The 21,979-nt window shown below is 35.9% G+C and overlaps 3 protein-coding genes across 3 annotated transcripts in view; all 3 read left to right on the forward strand.

Moving 5' to 3' along the window:
• LOC130242337 (uncharacterized) overlaps positions 1-21,979 on the forward strand; it is a 136,005-nt gene that overhangs the window by 63,924 nt on the left and 50,102 nt on the right. The window lies entirely within an intron of this gene.
• Positions 1,726-5,170, forward strand: fbxo36b (F-box protein 36b). Its single transcript, XM_056474441.1, has 4 exons — positions 1,726-1,837; positions 2,730-2,838; positions 4,251-4,423; positions 4,865-5,170. Exons 1-4 carry the CDS (start codon positions 1,742-1,744, stop codon positions 5,081-5,083), a joined length of 597 nt encoding a protein of 198 aa, XP_056330416.1. The 5' UTR covers positions 1,726-1,741; the 3' UTR covers positions 5,084-5,170.
• On the forward strand, positions 7,134-8,370 carry LOC130234738 (olfactory receptor 2T11). Its single transcript, XM_056465028.1, has 2 exons — positions 7,134-7,182; positions 7,319-8,370. Exons 1-2 carry the CDS (start codon positions 7,134-7,136, stop codon positions 8,368-8,370), a joined length of 1,101 nt encoding a protein of 366 aa, XP_056321003.1.

Genomic DNA, 21,979 nt, shown 5'->3' on the forward strand with positions numbered 1-21,979 from the left:
TTTTTAAAATGTTTTGAAATAAGCTTCTCCTGCACACCAAGGCTGCATTTATTTAATCAAAAATGCAGTACAAATTGTAAAATTGTGAAGTGTTATTGCATTATAAAATAACTGTTTAAAAGTAGTTTATTTATTCATTCATTTTATTTTCGGCTTAGTCCCTTTATAATTTAATTTAATAATTTACTACATAGATTTTAAAGATGAATATTAAGCTTCATTACTCCAGTCTTCAGAGTCACGTGATCCTTCAAAAACAACTCTAATATTAAAAAAATTAATAATTATTATTAATAATGGTAATAGTAATAAAAGCAATAATGACTGGAGTAATAATAGAAACTACATACAATAAGAAAGCAGTTATTTAATATTTTAATGAAAATTTAAAAAAAAATTATACTTAATTAATGCCACCTTGATGAACAAAACAATTTCTGTTCCAAACAAAAATAAAAAAAAATGGGGAAAACATAAAAACTAATTAAAACTGACCCCAAACTTTTCACCGGTCGTGTACAACCCATGTTTAACATGATTGTGCTACAGCAACTCTAGTGTAGCCGTGGGATTTGCTGATAAAAGAATAGTAATCGGCACTACAAAACATGGTTAAATTTTTAGGGGCCATAATTTTCAAACCACATTTTTCTATATTTAAAGTCAAGTTCTCGTGTTAGAATGGATATAAATAATAACTTGCAAAATAAGTGAATATGTTTGATCCATATTGTAGCAAATAAAAAGCAGATGGACGGAACGAACTGAATTAGCATGCACATGCTGAATGACAGATGCTTTTTCATTTTTGATTCACCAACTGTTCTTGCATGAATAGTCATTAACATTTTCTTTAAAAAAAATCATAATTGATGAATTTAGCAAGTTCATAAATAGAACATTAATGATCATATACATTTATTCATTTATTTCTGTGTCTCTGCAACATCATTCATTAAAAAATTCTAAAACACCGATAGATAGAGCATGTGACTTGCTCCAAGTTGTTATATTTTTATATATGACAATTTAGACTAAACTTCCATTGCCATACAAGACTATCTTTTCCACATATTGCCAGTGTGCCTCTGTTTCGTAAAAACATTCCTCTAAAAAAAGCAAGTGTCGAGTTCATTATGTTGAGGCAGAACTTCAAGTGAATAGGCAAAAAAAATATATATATCACATTACAAATTGCATTTTGTAACACCCTTCACGTTTCCTAAAATGTTGTTTAGACTAAGTATGAAAATCAGACATATATTAATTTGCTTTATATTTCCAGCACAACATTCTGATACAAATGAATGGCCAGGTTTGTTTGATTTTCTCATGAATTATTTTTTTCCCTTTACTCCATAGTTCAAAAAGCTTAGAACAATTATATAATAATATAATAAGGGAAATTGAATTAATATAAATGAATATGCCCCTCAGTAAAAAAAAAAAAACCTTAAGAACATAGCTTATATATGAATAAAAATGTACAGTATGAAGTTTGTTGCATAAACGCTGCTATCCTTTAAATATATTGCAATCTTCAGACACAAATTAATAACGTACTATAAAAGAAACACTTTCAAGTGTGTTTTATTTCCTTTAAAGGCCTTATTAAAAGGCCCATAATAGCAACACAGGCTCAGCGTGAGATGAAGATGATCTTTCACTCTGAAAAATAAGAAGATGACGTAGCCTGTGGAGTCTGTTGTCCTGGCAACGCGTCAACGGTGTCCGAGCGGGAATGGCGAGTTTGCTTGGAGAAACTCTGTTTGAGATCAGTGGACAAGGTCCTGCACCCATGAAGGACTATTTTCACTTTGCCATAATGAAGTCTGAGGTTTGTCTAGTGATTTTTAGATGTATTGTAAACTGCAGTGCGTTACTTTTGCGGCAGCTTTATGACCAAAGATTGCTGTTTGTATCATTAACGTGTTCACCCGGGTCCAGTTTTAGTCACAGATGTTGCCGGTGTAGTTAAAGTGTTTGTATGACAGCATTACAACACTGTGTACAACATATCAAGTCCAGGATTGTAGACTTTCGCTGTAAACTTTAATTACGTTAGCTAGCTTTAAAGGGACAGTTCACTTAAACACTCAAAACTGCGAATTCTGTCATTGTTTGACGTTACTCACCCATAACCTGTCATAAACATGTTTGAGTTTCTTTCTTGTGTTGAACGTAAAAGAAGATATTTTGAAAAATGTTTGGAAACCGATAACCCTTGACTAAAACAGGGGTATCAAACAGTTCCTGGAGGGCCGCAGCCAAACACGTTTTAGTTCCAACCCTGCTTCAACACGCTTACCTGTAGGTTTCAAACAAGGCTGAAGGACTCAATTATTTTGATCAGGTGTGTTTAAATAGGGTTAAAGCTACACTGTGCAAAGCTGCCGCCCTCCAGAAACTGAGTTTGACACCTTTGGACTAAAGTATTACATAGTATATTTGTTTTTCCTACAATGGGACCCAATGGTTAAACGTTTCTAACATTTTTTGAAATATCTAATTTATGTTTAACAAGGAAAAAATGAACTCACAAAGGTTTAGAACCGCTTGAGCGTAAATATTGAGTGGAATATATTTTCTTTAAACCCTTTTAAGTGTAAAGGAAATATTCCACAAAGTGACATTACAACAACCATTATAATAACTGCTGCCATTACAAAAACTTATTTTATTTTTATTTGTCTCGTCATAATCGTAATGATAGACACCCTTCACTTCAGGTTATCTGGAGCTGGTGGAAGATTTCTTTGAGATTAGACTGCAAGAATGCACCACCTGGACAGCTGAGAGAAACACATGAAGACTTCCTAGAAGACAACCGCCTGCAAAGTATGTTTTTCAGACATATTTAGGCTTGGCCATGAGTTTTAAAACAGGGATCCACAATATAGAGTACTAGGGAGTACATGGAAATGCCTGAAAAAGAAGTGTTATAGTAAAGACAAATGTTTACCAAAATGACTTTTTTTAGCAATTATAAAGTAATGAATGCAGTAAAGATTAAGTTTTTAGCAAATAAATTACCCAAAATTGTATTAAAATAAGTAAATAAATACAAATTATATATATATATATATATATATATATATATATATATATATATATATATATATATATATATATGATGTTTAACAGAGTAATGAAATTTTCACAGTATGTCTGATAATAGTTTTTCTTCTGGAGAAAGTCTTTATTTGTTTTATTTCGGCTGGAATAAAAGCAGTTTTTAATTTTTTAAAATCCATTTTAAGGTCAAAATTATTAGCCCCTTTCAGCTATATATTTTTTCGATAGTCTACAGAACAAACCATCACTATACAATAGCTTGTCTAATTACCCTAACTTGCCTAGTTAACCTAATTAACCTAGTTAAGCCTTTAAATGTCACTTTAAGCTGTATAGAAGTGTCTTGAAAAATATCTAGTCAAATATTATTTACTGTCTTCATGGCAAAGATAAAACAAATCAGTTATCAGGAATGAGTTATTAAAACTAGTATGTTTAGAAATGTGCTGAAAAATAAACAGTGGCTAATAATTCTGACGTCAAATGTGTATATATATATGGGCACCACGGTGGCGCAGTGGGTGGCCCAATCACCTCACAGCAAGAAGGTAGCTGGTTCTAGCCCCGGCTGGGTCAGCTGTCATTTCTGTGTGGAGTTTGCATGTTCTCTCCGTGTTGGCGTGGGTTTCCTCTGGGTACTCTGGTTTCCTCCACAAGTCCAAAAACATGCAGTATAGGTGAATTGGGAAGGCTAAATTGTCCGTAGTGTATGTGTGTTAATGAGTGTGTTTGGATGCTTCCCAGTGATGGATTGCAGCCGGAAGGGAATCCTTTACGTAAATCGTGCTGGATAAGTTGGCGGTTCATTCCGCTGTAGCGACCCCAGATTAATAAAGGGACTAAGCCGAAAAAAATGAATGAATGAATATATATATATAAGAGCATTATAAATAAATGTATAGATACTGTACTATATATGAGTAGGGGGAAATGTAATTCTTTTACAGAATCTAAATATTTTCTTATAATTTAGAGAGATTTAAAGTCTTTCACCATATAAAATTACTCTTTATTTGAGAAAATACAGAATAGAACATTTTCAGATGGATAATCATATCTCTGGCATGTGAAAAATTGAATATCCCTGTGCTAGGCTTGTGCTAACATTACTGTGCTTTTTTAGTATACATTAAAAACTCAACTATAAACTAAATAATCTGTTCTTTTTCATTCAGATCAAGTGGCCATGGTATTTGGTCCTCATATCTTGCAGTACTCCAAAAATTTATGTCAGGGATACTATGATTTCATTGCCCGTCTCCCCAACGCTTTACTTTTCAAAATCATGGGATACCTGGACCTTGAAAACATTTCAGTTCTTTCACGCACCTGCCGTAAATTTAGAGAGGTAAGACCAAATGTCATTCTGGTTTCAAATGTGATATTTAAAGCTGCAGTTTGTAAGTTTTTTAAATTAATACGTTTTTTGTATTATTTATACAAATTATACATTTACAAATTTACATCACGAACAAATGCAGCCTGCCAGTGTTCAATACTTTCTCCTTACCTTAGCCCCAAATAAAAAAAAAGTCAGCAAAGAAGCTGTATGTAACTTTGCAGTATCAAATTGCTAAAAAAACATCCCGACATACATTATTCCACACTATGTTTACACGTAGGAAATAACATAAATGGATACATTAAGATGCCCATGAAGATGCTTTAAATAAAATGTCAGAAGCAGAAAAATCTTCAAATCAGTTTTACATTTGAATTGACCTTTTGTATGAATGTTGAATGGTCACATTGAAGTGTATGTGCTCTTAACTGATTATTTTCCCTCCAGCTTTGTAACTCTGAGGAGTTCTGGGAGCAGACAGTGAGGAAGCATTGTGACACCGTGACTCCAACAGTGGAGGCTTTAGCTAAGGAGGTTGGCTGGAAGACAATTTTCTTCACCAACAAGCTGCAGCTGCAGATGCAGATTAGCCGCCGGAAGCAGAAGGACAATCAGTCCTGTGAGGATAAAGATGAGCCCAGTTCCTCTTCAGTAGCCTCGGAGTAATTGGTTGAAGGCCCTATTCAAAGCTTTTTTTTTTTTGTCTAAAAAGATTTCTTGGTAGAAGTAGAACAAAATTTTTTGACTAATGCATGGCGGTTTCACTGTGTACTTTATATATCTACTGTATGTATGCATCTGCAAATGTTACACATTTTTCTCCTATTTCAAATTTTTGGATCATTTCACAGCCAAGCAATTCAGAGACTTTTATAATACAAGCATGACAATTTTTCTACTTGACAACATACCTCACACACTACAACAGTATTGTCCCGTGCAGATGCCAATATTTGTGTACAACAGTTTCCATAAAATAATTGTAAAAAATATTGAAATATCTGAATTATTATTTAATTATTTACTAAAATCAATAGGGATAAAAAAATGTTTTAGTCAAGTTTCTTAAAGAGACAGTTCACCAAAAAATTAAATGAGCTATTTAATCACCCACAGGTCAAGATGATTTTCCCTGAAACCATGGTCCTTGGTGGTCCATAAAATGTAAGTCAATGATACCAGCACTTTGAGAGTCAAAAACATACAGACAAAACAGAAGTAATACCTGTGACTGCAGATGATACATTGAGGTCTTATAAAGTGAAAAGTTCGGTCCATGCAAGAAACTGAACATTATTTCCCAGAAAGAATTGTTTTTAAATAAATTGTTTGTGTCTAATAGATGTCTAATAGACATCTAAACATAGTCGTCTTGGCTAAAACAAGGCTAAATTTGGGCTGTCAGTGACAATCTAATAGACGTCTAAGAATAGAGCAAAACTAGACTAGTCATCAAATAAACAGAAATGAATGACTACACATATACAGTCTGTCTAGGACTAGTCTAGTTTTGGGCTATTCTTAAATGTCTATTAGACTTTCACTGACAGCCCAAATTTAACCTTGTTTTAGCCAAGACGGCTATCTTTAGACATCTATTAGACATCTTTTTTTAAATTCTTTCTAGATTTAGATGTCTATTAGACGTCTATTGAACACAAAATCGTTTGCTGGGTTACTACATTATTACCTTTAGTCCACGACCTTAGCAAGCCGTTCTTGGCAAGTGTGTTCACAGTTGTCTTACTCTGAGAGTATAAGAGATTATATATAAGAGATTATATAAAAGACACCTAAATTAAATTGTCCTTTTTTTATAGGTTAAAAAATCCAGGATTAGCTCAGGTATTATTTTGACATACTCATCCTTCCTCTTTATTATAGAACAGCACATCGGCACATTAGATTATTATACAATAAGAAGACAGACTTTGACAATTCAAAGACAGAATGCTGAGACTGAAAATCAAAGGTAATAATATTGAAAATAATGTTCAGTTTCTTGTACCAGCTAATCATCATTACACTTAAAATGTCTCTCAAAGGCATGGTAAGAAAATGCATTAGAGATCCTCCTCTAGGAATCACCCAAGTTAAACAATTTCAGCTAAAAATCAATAAAAATACTTTAGAATTATTAATATATTATATTTAAAAAAATTATATACATCTTGGAAAAAAATGTATAAAATATATATTTAAAAAAAAAATCTAATTATTTTGCTTATTTCAGCTCATAGCTTCTCCACAGCCAACTGAGTGGTAACAATAATTAGTCTTCAAACTATATAAGCCCTCCAACCCCAATCATATCTCAAATATTGACAGCCCCCTGGAGAAGAGCTGCATTATCACAGCTATCATTGATCATTATAAATAACAGTATGCTTGAGATAACGAGCATTTTGTTATTTATGAGCAGATGCTTAAAACACTCCTCATATGTTCAGTTGATTACTATTGCAGAAAAAAGAAAAACAGAAAAAGACTGTGTGTTGGGGGGGGGGGTGTTGGAAACCTGAGATTCTGTGACAGATGCAGGTGAGAATCACTCAAGCCATCTGTGAATAAGAATGACAAGGACCACAAGGAGGGCGGCTGTTTGACAAAACTGTTCATTTCAGATCCAAACGGGTCGAGATAGAGCGTCCAGAGGGGATTTTAAAATGAAATATGATTTATTAATCAAGCTTTAGCAACAATTGATTGATCAAAAATGACTAATACCAGCGATCAGATGGATTTGGCTTTTGAGCTTCAAGCAGGTGAGTGGAATTCTACTTAATGCGTTCATGTATTCTTGAACCCAACATCATCTGCTTTTGTAGACTTCAGATTTTTCAAATCAGATTTTACTAATATTATGTAAATGAAATATTTTTGTCTTTTTCATTTCCTCAGGGTATACTAACTCCAATCTAGCTAAAAGCAACAAGCTTTTGGAAACTGTAAAAGCATTTGTCCATTTTGCTGCTTTCATAGTCACCGGTCTCTTCACTTGCCTCATTACTGCAACAGTGCAGCACAGCCAGCATCTGCGGCAGAACCCACGGTACGTCCTGTTGTGTCAACACTGCATCTGCGTGGCTGGTTTTAACATCATGGGTGCAGTTGTGCACGGTCTCCGCAGCCTACATTGGCCGGTGTCTCGAATCATCTGCTGGATCCTTTTTGACCTGCAGGTGGTGATGGCACGAGGTCTGATGATCACTCTCACATTAATGTCCATCAGCACCTGTCTGTCCATTTGCATGCCACTCCGTTACCCCATTCTGGTCCAGCGTTTCCACCGTTGGGTCATGCTGGTGGCATGTCTTCTCGCTTTGCTCAACCCAGTATTGTTCACCATCTTAGCCTGTTTGCGCTTTCCATGGGACTACGTGGTTGGTTTGGACACAGAGTGCTCTACAGCTTTGGAAGGCACTGCTTGCATAGCCAGTGCTGTTGTGATGCTGTTACTGATGGTGCTCCTCATAATCATAAGCTATGTTGCTATTTACGTGGAAGGCAGACGTGCTGGTCATTTCACACGGTCCAACAGTAAGGGTCGCTGCACCATTCTCATCCACAGCCTGCAGATGAGCCTGCACATCTTGCCCTCACTCATCATTATATCCCGGCGCCAGGAGACGCTCCCTGTGGCAATTTCAATTTTCATCCTCTTCAGTTTTGTGCAGTCTCTGAGCCCTGTGGTGTTTGGCTTGCGCTGCAAAGAGCTCTACAAGGAGATGCCACGTTTCTTTCCATGCCAGAGTAAAGCCTGTGATTGCTGTGGTCACATTGGGAGCATAGAAACTATCAGCACTGGGACAATAACTAGTGCAGAAACTGGAGCCAGTACAGAGACTAGCATCTCCACCTGTATGGCCAGCAACACCACATGTAGCATTATCACAGAGCGGGAACATGAGAATGAGCAGACAAGTGGAACAAGGTGGAACCTAAAAACATAATAGGGAGATCAAAAAACAGACAAAAGGCGAAAAAGAGATCAGTGAATAAACAGCATCAAAAGATTGGGTCAGTAAGATTATTTTGTTTGTTGTTTGGACTGAAATTTATACTCATTAGATTAATTAGACCACCACTTGGTCCCTGAGTGCCACTGTCTCGCATCGGCCCTCCAGGACAGAGTTTGGGCACCCCTGCATTAGATGCTACACTCAACAGCCACTTTATAAGCAATGCCTCTTAACCTGATTTTTAATGTATTTTTTTATTAGATGATCACATGCACAAGCAGCAACTTAATGTTTTTAAGCATGCAGATGTGGTCAATGTGACATTCTGAAGTTCAAACCGAGCAACAGAAAAAGGTGATTCAAAGGCTTGTTTTCACCTGGTCAATTTTCTCTGGTTGAAATCCGATCTACCCAGTTTGTTCAATTTGTGAAAATCTATCCAATTTGTGATAAGGGTTCCATTTACATTTGACCATATAAATATGTCTCAGGCTGAAGCGTTGTAAATCTGTTCTTGTAACGGATAACATCAACAGAAACATCACATTCACCAGATTATATTTAATTGTTGCTTTTTTACAGAAGCGTGAGTTATGTTTGAATGCAGGAGGCTCACACCATAGATATTTACATTAGATGTCGCCTACACTGTTGTTGTCTATTGAAAGAAATGTGTCAACAGAGCTGCCATTTTAGTACAGGGTAGCGCTCCTTTGAAATGAATGTAGGGCCGTGGTGCAGTGGAGGACTGGACATCTGGAGCCATATATATATATATATATACACATACATATATATATAAATATATACGTATATCTATGATCGGGAGTTTTCCTGGTGGTCAGTATGCAATTTTTTTTTTTTTAATGACGAAAATTATCATGGCGATGCAGTGGCGCAGTAGGTAGTGCTGTCACCTCACAGCAAGAAGGTCGCTGGTTCGAGCCTCGGCTGGGTCAGTTGGCATTTCTGTGTGGAGTTTGTATGTTCTCCCTATGTTCGCGTGGGTTTCCTCCCTGTGCTCTGGTTTCCCCCACAGTCCAAAGACATGTGGTACAGGTGAATTGAGTAGGCTAAATTGTCCGTAGTGTATGAGTGTGAATGAGTGTGTATGGGTGTTTCCCAGAGATGGATTGCAGCTGGAGGGGCATCCGCTGCATGAAACATGTGCTGGATAAGTTGGCGGTTCAGTCCGCTGGGGCGACCCCAGATTAATAAAGGGACTAAGTCGTATAAAAATGATCATTTTACATTACTTTTCTACATCGATGGATAAGTGACTGCATGGGCATTGCGACAAAGAACATGTGTTTGTCTGCTTGGAAGGGTATTATCATCCCTCCCTGTTAAATTTTATCTAATCCATGTCCTGAAACACACCTCCTCTCCCGCTTTCACTTTTAATTATAACGGAGGAAGAGATTCGTTTGTGAATGAATCTCCATTATGAACAACTCGTGTGAACCATCGATATCCCTGCATCTCAATGTGCACACCTTTCTGATCTAAATGGTATATAACATTTGTAATATTCAATAATTTAGAGTGGAACATATGAACATTGAGGCACAGGCACTGTTATGTTATCAGGCAGCCTTATACGTTACTACAAAAACGTTTGTGAACTTACGACAATAATACCAGTTTCTGGCACCGCAGCGTCTTGTTGTCGTGTTTCATTTACATTGTTTGCTGTTTTTGTACAAAATCTATAGCATAAGCCTAGAATTTAGTGCAACTTGTTGCAACTTTGCTTCATGGTGAATGCAGTAAGCGTCTGTATTATCAAGAATAACGTGACTTGTTTAGCACAATAGTTTGTAACAGAGAAAAACGTAAAAAAACTAAATCTTACTTATGTAATGCCTTTATGCTTTGTTTTCTTTGTTTACTCGTTACTACACCTGTACACAGCGCAAAAGTCCAGCATCTTCAGATTGGCTTTAGTCTTGACTCATGCGGTGGAATGACTTTTGTCCTGGGAGCACTGTACAAATATGGCGGCGCTATTGACGCATGCTCAGAGTCAGTATGCGATGTCTAGTGTATATATCTATGAGCTCACACAAGGAGGGCTGGCGCCACGATTACTGTCTTTACAGGCTACATTAAACATGTGTTATAAGCATCCCAAACTCTCATCTGGGGTGTTGTGTGTTACATGTTGACACCATATATCTGACTATATGTAATATAACCCATGCTTTAACAACCACATGCATTTAGACCTGTCCAGTTTCATCTGGAATGTGTCCCAGACCACCTTCTGATATGATTTAAACCCAAAGCTTATTGAAGCCAAGTCTGAAATGATTAGCCTAAAAAGCATAACAGCTAATGCTAACGATGCCTCTATGGCAGTTCCCACAAAGGAGACTATGTGATTAACGAAGCTGCTAATTGATTGTTTCACATGACCAAATTAGAGTTACAGGTTTTCCAATGGAAATATAGACATTTTCATTTCCACCATAAAAAGATCATCTCTAGTTTGACCAATCAGATTTAAATTCTCCTCAAATGTGTTTTTGCAATCCAATAAAAAAAAAGAAGAAGAAGAAATGACCAGGTTTAAACAAATTATAGATCCAGCATGCCTGATTTCCCTCATCCGCTCATTAGTAGACCTCAAAACAGAAATATAGAAACCATAGATTTGAATGATTTTGGATGTGGCATGGTTGTGGATGCCAAATAGGCTGGTCTGAGACTTTCTGAAACTGCTGATATGTATAAGTGGCAGTGCTGTTGGCAAACCTGCCTTATTTTAGGTCAGAGCTGAATGACAACAATACTCATATAACCAATTGAGCAGAGGTCTTCAGAAGAGCATCTCCAAATACAAATCAAAACATCATGGACCCCATTTGCATTTGCAATCTGATCAGAAAATACACATGTTAAATCTGTGTGAATCAGAAGTTGCTGAGACTTTTATTCAAGTATGTACTTCAAACTGAAACACAGTATTGAGTAGGGGCGGGGCTTTGGTGGAAGGTGGAAGCAGATGGTCCGACTTTCATTAAAGATTTACCCTAGAGGTAATCTAGAACCCTGCCTAACTTATAGCTCACACTGTATGGAAAGAGGTATGAAATTTTTACTTTTTAATAACTGGTATCTGTGGCCTAGTCTGAGTTTCTGTAGCATTTCTGTACTTCTGTGGGAAGATTAAATGATCACATTTGCATGTAATTGTGTTTGATTCTGTTGCTGCTGCACTGTAAAAAAATGTAAATGTTAAATGTAAATGAGTAGTTTTCCGTATTTTTATTTTTCCCTGCTGTTGTCTTGTAAATCTACCAGAGGTCGCTGTCGGCCAATCAACCCGACCCCACCCACACCTTTCCCCTAAACCCAAGTGATAGTGTTTTAAAACGCACTGATTGACCAGCGCCCACCCACTTCCCTAAACCCAACCAAAGGTGTTTTCAAAAGCAATCAAGAAAAAGAAAAGACCTCGCGGCAGCCTGATTTTTACCACGTTTTCAGATTTTACCACGTTCTCACCCTGTTATTTACTTGTCTGTTTTATTTTTTGGCTTTTTTTTGCCTTACCTACTTTCTGGAATTGTTCTTCACCGGACTTCACTCATCACAGTCAACTCTGCTCTGCGTCTCAAATCCTCCAATGTACGCGGCGAGCTACTGGACAAACTGGTAACAGCGGAAAAGCCGTCCACATGGAGTGGTCAGCTACTAAGCACAAAAAGGACATACCAACGTTGTTTTAAAGACGAAATGTAGCCAATTGTTCCTCTGACTACATAATTTGTGATATCCAGAAATGTGTATATACTGTAGGGCTACGTTTTCAGAATGAGCCTATGTTGTTGCAGTACATAAACCTTGTAATATTACATTTTCTGTTATTTTACAGAATTAATTCTCTTATACATTATTAAAAAGTCATTAAAAGTCACTTTGTTAAACTTGAACTTGAAAAGTTGAATTTTTAACTACAGAGATCAACGTCCCATAAGGCAGCAGTTCATAACCTTAAATGAACTAAAATCACTTGTGGATCACTAGATACAGAAAATGTTAATAACATATATTTTTTATGTCAGGTTTTCTTGTGTTCACATTTACAATGATTTTCATTCATGTTACATTATAAAATTGATAGAAGGTTATTCTCTGTGGTGTAATAGGGTGCAACGAGTCTGACCAACACTTCAGAATCTGGTCAGAAAGTCTGTAGATTAACTAATTATGAACAATAACAGCATAACATTTTATTAAAGACATCAAGGTTTATTGTAAAATAATTATATAAACTTAATGTCAATTGTAAAGTGCTACAGCATTTCTTATGTAATGTGTTCTGAAATATGATTAAGGGTTAATTAATTAGATATATGTTTTATAAATTAATTAAAATACTTAGTAATTTAGAATTTGAGTAAATTGTTATTTATCGCTAAAACAATGTTTTGATATTAGCATTCTTTTCAAGTACAGCCTTTTAAAAATATATTTAAAGAGAGATGACACAAATTAAGATTATCTTCTGATGCTGCCACTTAAATCTTGAGTATCACATTGTGTTTGACACTCAGCATGGCAAGATATCACTATAATAAAGTCATTCTGTCAAACACATACCTAATGAAGCCTGATTTTTATAACTTGTGACAGAGTTTGTGATTTGTCTGAGAATGACTGGCCTTTGCTGTCTTGTACAACATTAATCAGGCTGGAATTGTATACGTCTGCTTCTGTAATCCTCCCAGTGTCAGTGCATGTATATTAACATGTTCCATTGTCTCTTTTGTCCTATTTGCTTGGCTATTGCATATAAACAACACAATCATGGTTCAGTCACTCTAAATATCCGCTTTATAGCTGTATAAAACTTCCAAACAGAATAAAGCTAAAATAGTAGGTGACGCTGTTGTATAGTTTAGTGGTGCTGAAGTCTCTGTATTGTATGATACCCATTCAATTGAATATTATAATTTCACAATTTTAAAATGCAAAGTTGTGTTAATGAGTGATGCTAATTTTGAAAGTCATTAAAATGTCAATATTTAATATTTTAAATGTCCTCTGATATCTGTGTAACTTTATAACCACCTGTTTCTTCTGAATACAAATATGGATCTGATTAGTTTCGTCAGTACAGCCACAAAAGGGTCATTTAGAATAATTCACCTGGGTCATTTATTTGTATATAAATTTGAAAGATTTATAAATAATGTTTTGGCATCATTAACCTAGACTTGTGTATTTAATTTCCCATTTATATATAAAAATGTTTATCAATGAAAGTTTCTTGCGAGGTATTTTGTCCTCACACCTGTACAGGCGTGTGGTTTCAGGTTATATGTTTAGAGATGCTCTGACTGAAACTGATCCATGTTGACTGCTGCATCTGTGCTGACTTAACCCACGTTTAAAGCAAAACCCCGTTTTTATGTCACAACACTGCTATTTCTCATTATACCTCCCTCAATATTTAACACTATTGCATCGAACTAACCTTTATAGCTTTAAAAAACACTTTTAGCTTTAAAAAACATTTTTAAAAAGCGGTTTATGCCTCAGATGCAATCCACCTGGGAACATGATACCTGATGGGAAGTCAGTTTATGAATATAATTATTTTTAATGTAATGAAGCATATGTTAAAGCAGATTTGTGTGTGTGTGTGTGTGTGTGTGTGTGTGTGTGTGTGTGTGCGTGCGTGCGTGCGTGCGTGCGTGCGTGCGTGCGTGTGTGTGTGTGTGTGTGTTTGCTTAATCCGTATTTAGAGGGAAAATATTAATCTGTATTAAAGAAAATGTGGAAAGAAACATTTTTGTATGTTCGATTTCCCTGATTTACATAATTATAAAAGAAAATGAAACATACTAATTATGAGGCATTGGACAGTGAAACTGAAACACTGGCCAATTTAGTGTTGGAGGTTTCATGGCTAAATTTGACCAGCCACATAAAACCACAGCTGGCCAACTCACAAATGTGCTCCTTTACGCCCCGTTTTTCACCAAAACTCTTCGTCAGGAGCTCTACGGGGTCAGAGGACATAGCCAAACCTTTGTCACTTGTGCCAAATATTGGTTTTAAGCAGTGAAAGTCTTGGTTTTAAGACAATGTGAAACACGAATTGTTCTCTGATAAGTGCACCTTCACTGTCTTTCCCACATCTGGGAGAGTTACGGTGTGGAAAAGCCCCAAAGAAGCGTACCACCCAGACTGTTGCATGCCCATAGTGAAGCATGGGGGTGGATCAGTACTTGTGCTAGATGGGTGCGTCACTGCCAAGGACTACCAAACCGTTCTGGAGGACCATGTGCACTCAATGGTTCAAACATTGTCTCCAGAAGGCAGTGCCATGTATCAGGATGATAATGCACCAATACACACAGCAAGACTGGTGACAGAGTGATTTGATGAACATGAAAGTGAAGTTGTGCTGCAAATTCTCACAACACAAACAAATTTTTAAAAAACGAGCTGGAGCTGCATTTTCTCACAACAAAAACAAATGAATGTAACGTGCTGCATTTTTCTCACAACACATTCAAAAACATCGGAACACAACGGAAATGTTTCAAGTGGACCCAAAAAGTGATGGACACCGCTGTGCCATGAATATTACTCAGTGAAGTTGTAGGTGATCATTGAAATGTGAGTTTTTTGTTTGTTTATTTTAACATCCTGATTCTCTTGTCTTTTGTATTTTATTAGTCTAAATAACCATAACCTAAACAGCTGGCTCTGTCACGTTTTAGGGTCCACTTGAAACATTTCTCCTGTATTTTGTGCTACAAGTGTTGTGAGAAAATGCAGCTTGTTTTTTTAAAAATGTGTTTGTGTTGTGAGAATTTGCAGCACATGTGCTGTCAAACGGATGAAGGTCTTAATTTGCTGTTTTGTTTTTTTGTAATTGCATGTGTTTTCTTAAATTGCAGCACGTTAAGCTCTCTTGGCCATCGTACATTTCAGATTTATTGTCCATCCCTGTATATTTTAATGCATTTATTTAATAAAGTAAATCTTAAGACCGGGGGGAAAATGACAAGCCTTTACATTTCACTGTAGGGGGACTGTTAGTTTTAAGTATTGCTTAAATGCCAAAGAAGAAAGGAGACACTAAAAAATGGCTACAATTTCAATGGTTAAAAACTAACAATGCAGAATTCTCTGCAGGTCAGGACACTTAAAATTGTATGCTTTTTGTTGGCATTACTGTTGTTCTTTTTATTTATTTATTTATTTTGTTTCAGTAATGTACATTAGAGTTTTCTATTACACCTATAATTTTGATAAAATATGCTTATTGCGTTACTTTATTATGTGTGTTACTATGGTGGTGTTTAGTAGCTGTGAATGACACTGACCACCTTCTTTATATTAACTGTGTTTCTCTGCTTGTGAGAAAAGTTGATGAGCATTGATTTGTCATATTTCATTTTCTCGTCCACACCTGCTCATGGTGTTTTTTTTTTTTGTTTTTTTTTGTCTGTTACAAAGATACAATGTGTATGTTAGTACCTTTAGAACATTTGAGTATATAACACCATAAATAATGAAACATAGAAGTTAAAAAAGAGCAGGAAATGTATAAAAAAGCTTAATTTAAACTCAAACAGCTGCATTTTCAATACATTACCTGCCTCTCTCTCTCTCTCTCTCTCTCTCTGTGTCACTTGTTTCTTCTTTTGATTTTTAACCAGTACAACATAGTTATTTTGATCCACCAGCGCAAAATATGAATATCTTTTCCTAATGCAACATAAAGTCAAATAAAAAAAACATTCAACTGATTTAAAAACTGCAAGTATTGCTCATTTCCCATATCATAATTGTCCACAAGAGGGCAGTGACACTTGTGACATGATGCAAAAGGCACAGTGAAGGATTACGCTGTTAGCATGAGTGCTTTCAATCTAATTATAGCACGTGGAGAAAACAGCTTGACAGCATGCAGCCTTTGCACAGTACTTCGTCTTGTTTTATTCTTAAAGTAGATTTAAGAACAAGTCGGGCCTATTAGTAGGCCAATACTGCTCTCTATTCATCCTTGCTCTGAATTTTTTAGCTGGAGCGAAAAACGTAGTTTGATTCAGCTAGTTTACTGTAGCCTATATAGACATTTAACATGTAGCCTACTAATTAAGACACAAAGCATTCTCAAAATTAAACCCCTTGAATAAATCCTATATGATGTAAATTACGATTTTATTATTAAAATTTCTGATTATCAGATTTGTAATATGCTAAGTTTAATCAGGTGGGGGATTGTCTGAAATAGAAACGCTGTTAATATACCTGTTATCCTGGATGTGTACAATGGTGACATCATGGCCTTGAAAGGTAAGTTTTAATTGAAAAGTAAGTTTAAATTTTTGGGTGAACTATCCCTTTAATGCCAAAACAAAATGTAAAAATGTTTATTTTAATTAAAATATTAATAATAATCACATCATTCTTAGTTTCTTGTCATTTTGAATATGCATATTCTCCTTGATGCCAGATTTGTCATGTGGGTGGTTGAGCAAATGACAAAATTCACAGAATAAATGAATAAGGTTAGGTCTAGAGGCTTCACATGTTACTTATTTCACAGGTTTCCCATTTCAAGTGCCTTAATCACTACTTACAGAAATCAGATTTGAACGCACTAAAGTAAATATGGTACACAAGATTATAATGATAAAGCACCCTCTTATTTAATGCACTTTTATCAAGGTGCAACACTGTTCTAAAACTAGACTAAGTCTTATTATGGTGGCTTGAGAAAGCCAACATGCTGTTAAACTATATAAACGTATCATTCTTCCGTCTTCTTCTTCTTCTGAGACTAATTTCTATATGCATCTCCTCCTAGACCGTTGATACTACAACCACCAAACTGACACCAAACCTCCAAACTTGTCTGACTCGGGTTGCAATCTTTTCCAACTGATCCGACTTACGAATTTCCGAAAACTGACCTGGAATATTCTGAAAAGTCCCATTGACTTAACATTGTGCCAAATTTTGTGACCTCATAACTTTCCACCAGACTGCCATACAAACTTAAGGTTGGGCTCATTTAACTCAGACTACCAATCTGCCAATCACTGATGACCTTTCAACTTACTAGCCACACCCTAGCAACCACTTATGGGACCCTAGCAACTGTCATATAGACTTCCATTGTAAACACTGCCATTGACTTTACATTGGACATACTAACAACAAACCAATCCATATTAGAAACATACTAACAACATATCAATCCTTGCTAAAAACCACTAACATACTAATCATACTAGCAACATGCTAATTCATACTAAATTCATGCTAACAACATGCTAGTTTATAATAGAAACATGTTAGCAACATACTAATTTATACTAGAACCATGCTAACAACATGCACATTTATGCTAAAAACAGGCTAATTCATACTAGAACCATGCTAACATAATGCAAATTTATGCTAAAAACAGGCTAATTCATACTAGAACCAGAACCATGCTAACATAATGCAAATTTATGCTAAAAACAGGCTAATTCATACTAGAACCATGATAATTTATGTTAGCAACTGCCTAGTAACCACTCAGAACACCTTAGCAACTGCCTAGAATCACTTTAGCAACCACTCAGAACACCTTAGCAACTACCTAACAACACCTTAGTAACCACCTAAAACACCCTAGTAACTGTCTAGCAACCACTCAGAACACCTTAGCAATGCCTTAGCATCCACCTAGAACACACTGGCAACCATCTAGCAACACCTTAGTAACCACTCAGAACACCATAGCAACACCTTAGTATCCACTCAGAACACCATAGCAACTGCCTAGCAACCACTCAGAACACCCTAGCAACCACCTAACAACATCTTAGCAACCATCTAGCAATGCTTTAGCAACCACTTAGCAACCACTCAGAACACCTTAGCAATGCCTTAGCAACCACTCAGAACACCCTAGCAACTGCCTAGCAACCACCTAGAGCACCCTAGCAAAACCTTAGCAACCACCCAGAACACCCTAGCAATGCCTTAGTAACCACTCAGAACAGCCTAGCAACTGCCTAGCAATGCCTTAGCAACTGCTTAGTGGTCGACCTAGCAACCACTTAGAATACCATAGCAACTGCCTAGCAACGCCTTAACATACAGTCAAAACAACCTAGCAACACTCTAGCAACCACGCAGAACACCCTAGCAATCGCATAGCAACACCTTAGCAATGACTCAGCACACCCAAGCAACCACCTAGCAAGAAACATGCCAATCCATAGTAGAAACCTGCTATATCTAGTTCTCTGTTTATGCCAACTGCTTCAAACTTCTTAAAAACTACTTCAATGATTTAAACTTTGAAGCTGTTTCAAATTTTCAGACTGGACTTTCTCAAGCCACCATAAAGTTGGTCTATGAACTTTACTTTGTTGTTCTGGGGCCTTTTTATGCCTTTGGATATTAAAAGTATTGCAAATGTGGTTAGTTTTTTTTCAGTGATGGGTTGCAACTGGAAGGGCATCCGCTGTTTAAAACATGTGCTGGATAAGTTGGCGGTTCATTCCGCTGTGGCGACCCCAGATTAATAAAGGGACTAGGCCGAAAAGAAAATGAATGAATGAAATGTTGTTAGTTTTAGTTTCAAATCTAAAGGCTGGCTCTTAGACTGGTGTGTTGATGGATTTTGTAGTATGTTTAATACAGTGTCAGTGTAGCAGGAGTAGCCTGCAATATGTACTTACATAAAGGAGCACAGGAGAAAAGTGTTTTGCTTATAAAACTATGTTGTGTTTATCCTTGATGAATTAAGTGCATTCACTTTTTTTCTGTCACATGAAAAGAAAAGAAAGACATTTACAAGCTGCGGACACGGTAAACATGCAACGATGGACATTTTGAAAATAACCATACATCAGATTTGTGAGGTAAAATCTCATTACTGTGGTATCGTAGCATTTGTGCGAGTGACCCGCTGATCTGCTCAGTGTCTCTGGGTTAAAATCAGATGGGGGATTGAGAGTCCGTTTTCTCTCTCCACCACCTGCATAATCCTGTAAGAAAAGGTGATCTCCAGGTGAGACAAGGCAATCCTAGTGCCACGAAGGACAGAAATGTCTGCCTAGATGTGTCAGATGATCTACATCGAATAACAAATAGGCCTATATGCAGAATTAGCCATTTTTTGACCATCTTGCAGTATGTGCGTTTAAACTATGCTTTCATTTCGCACATTGATTTTGAAGGTTTGTCCGTCACACGTTTGTCAGCTGCGTAACCATGTAGTTGGCTGGTGTTCAACATGACCTAGAAAGTTTGACTGAGCTTTAATGTCTCATTGTGGTGTACGTGAATGAGACCCCCCTCCCCCCAGTCTGTTTTAGAAGCAGAAGACACTTTTAGTATGGATTAACTCATATTAGCTTAGCTTTAGTGGACTGAATTAGGTTATACTGATGCGCCCAGCCTTATACAGAGATCACTCTCAAACAGTAGAAGAATTGTGTAATTCTTGTAACTACATGACCCCTGACTGGAGCATGCCCTATCCATGTCGGCATGGGATAACTGTAACCAAATGGGGTCCGCATGACTCTTAAATCAGCAGTTAGTTTTTACATAATATAGCTATTCTTTTTGGGTACATTTTATTTTTTTTATTAAGATTTGTTTTGATTCATAATTATTCCTTTTTTATTTTTATTAATTTCTTTATGTGCATTATAAACTTTATTCTTAAACATTTGTCATAATTTACATTTGAAGAGTTCAGATGCAAAAACCTCTAAATGTCATCTGAAATGTTCTCCTAAAATTACCATTTTCGTCAGCCTTCTATGTTTATGTTCAGTTAATTCACTTTAAAGGCATTGTAAATAACTTATTCGTCACTATAAAAGTCAAATTACTGAGCCTACACACAGGAGTCAGAGAAAAATGATAATTTGACCTCCATTTGACATCCAGTCATTGATGTCCTTTTGACCACCAAAATTATGATACAAAAATATATATAATATAAGAAAAGTTTTATTAATCTGGAAGCTTCAATAGCAAATTACAAATGTACACTAGGTTTTGTATCCCTACAATACATGTAAACTACTTTGATGTCAAAACAACACCGAATTGACATCAAAAATTGGTGTCAAAAACAAATCATTGGTTTTTTACACTAATGTTAGATGTAAATTAGATGTCATTTTGACAGCAACGTAGTCAGTTTGACTTATTTTGTTATGTTTTTTAAGGTTTGGGTTGTTCAAAAGACAAAATCGTTAAACTCTACATTATTTATTTATTATGTCATAATTGTTCAATATTCAAATAGCCAAATTTTGGAAAGTTGAATGTGGTATGTGCTATTGTTTTTTGCCTAATAAAAGACTATAGGCTACAGGTTTTAATTTAAAACTTTAACAGATTTCATTTTTTCTGATGAGACATGATTAACAAATTTGAATTTTAAAAATAAGTATTTTTTCTTCATATTTCTTTATTCTTAATCGTTAGGAATTTTAATACATCCGACAAGCTAATCCATCTACATATCATGCTTAAAATGTCACTAAATGCAGTATTTAAACCTCATAATTAAATAGAAAAAAATTAAGTAAATAACTGCAATAAGCTCCACTTTTGGAGAACAAAGAACCACTCCTTTCACCAGGCTGGCTACGGGCCTGGAAAGAAATCCTTTTGGCCATAAAATAACTCATTTTCTTAAAATAAACTTATATATTTTATACTAATTTTTCTTCAGCTTAATCCCTGTTTATCAGGAATTGCCATAGCAGAATGAACAGCCATTTTCTCTGGAGATTGTTTTACACAGTGGATGCAACCCTCAGTGATGGGAAAAACCCACAGACTCTCCCATTTACAAACTATGGCCAATTTATGTAGTTTATCCATTTCATTTGCATTGCATGTCTTTGGACTGTGGGGGAAACTGAAGCACCTGGAGGAAACCTAAGTTAACACAGGGAGAAAATGCTAACTCCACACAGAAAGGCCTCCTGGACCAGCTGGGACTCGAACCAGAAACCTTGCTAAACACGTTCACATGTTTATATATTTTATAATACTGAATGAAAATACTGCCTAATGACTTTCATATGTCTATAATGTAATAATCTTATAATGCAAAACAACATCAAATTGACATTAACATAATAAAACATGCATAGAATGCCTATCGGTTTGAAGTCAAAACATTAACATCTGTTTGACCTCCAGATATTGATGCCCTTTTGGCCACCAAAACCATGACACAAAACATAATGTAGGAAAAGTTTTCTTCATCTGAAAGCTTCAATTACAAATTTACACTGGATTTTGTATACTTACAATGCATGTAAACTACCTTGATGTCAAAGCAACATCAAACTGACATCTAAAATTGATGTCAAAAAACATTTAAAATCGATTTCAGGACTGTTTTTCAATTTGATGTCATTTTGACCTCAAAGTAGTCAGTTTGGCTTATTTTTTTGATGTGGTTTTCAAGATGCCCACTGGGAAATATTTTGACCACTGACCACTTAACCATTGTGCCATTGCCTTGTATTATATGGTTTATTCTAAAACGTGCACATGTTTAAATATTTTATAATACTGAATGAAAATAATG

The sequence above is a fragment of the Danio aesculapii genome, chromosome 2, assembly GCF_903798145.1.
Source record: "Danio aesculapii chromosome 2, fDanAes4.1, whole genome shotgun sequence".
NCBI lineage: Eukaryota > Metazoa > Chordata > Actinopteri > Cypriniformes > Danionidae > Danio > Danio aesculapii.

Excerpts from the sequence above, each read along its gene's own strand:
- fbxo36b (XM_056474441.1), top strand. The coding sequence starts at position 1,742 with ATGGCGAGTTTGCTTGGAGAAACTCTGTTTGAGATCAGTGGACAAGGT. Across the intron at positions 1,838-2,729 it reads TTGCCATAATGAAGTCTGAG|GTTATCTGGAGCTGGTGGAA; the intron begins GTTTGTCTAGTG and ends CCTTCACTTCAG. Across the intron at positions 2,839-4,250 it reads AGAAGACAACCGCCTGCAAA|ATCAAGTGGCCATGGTATTT; the intron begins GTATGTTTTTCA and ends TTTTTCATTCAG.
- LOC130234738 (XM_056465028.1), top strand. The coding sequence starts at position 7,134 with ATGACTAATACCAGCGATCAGATGGATTTGGCTTTTGAGCTTCAAGCA. Across the intron at positions 7,183-7,318 it reads GGCTTTTGAGCTTCAAGCAG|GGTATACTAACTCCAATCTA; the intron begins GTGAGTGGAATT and ends TCATTTCCTCAG.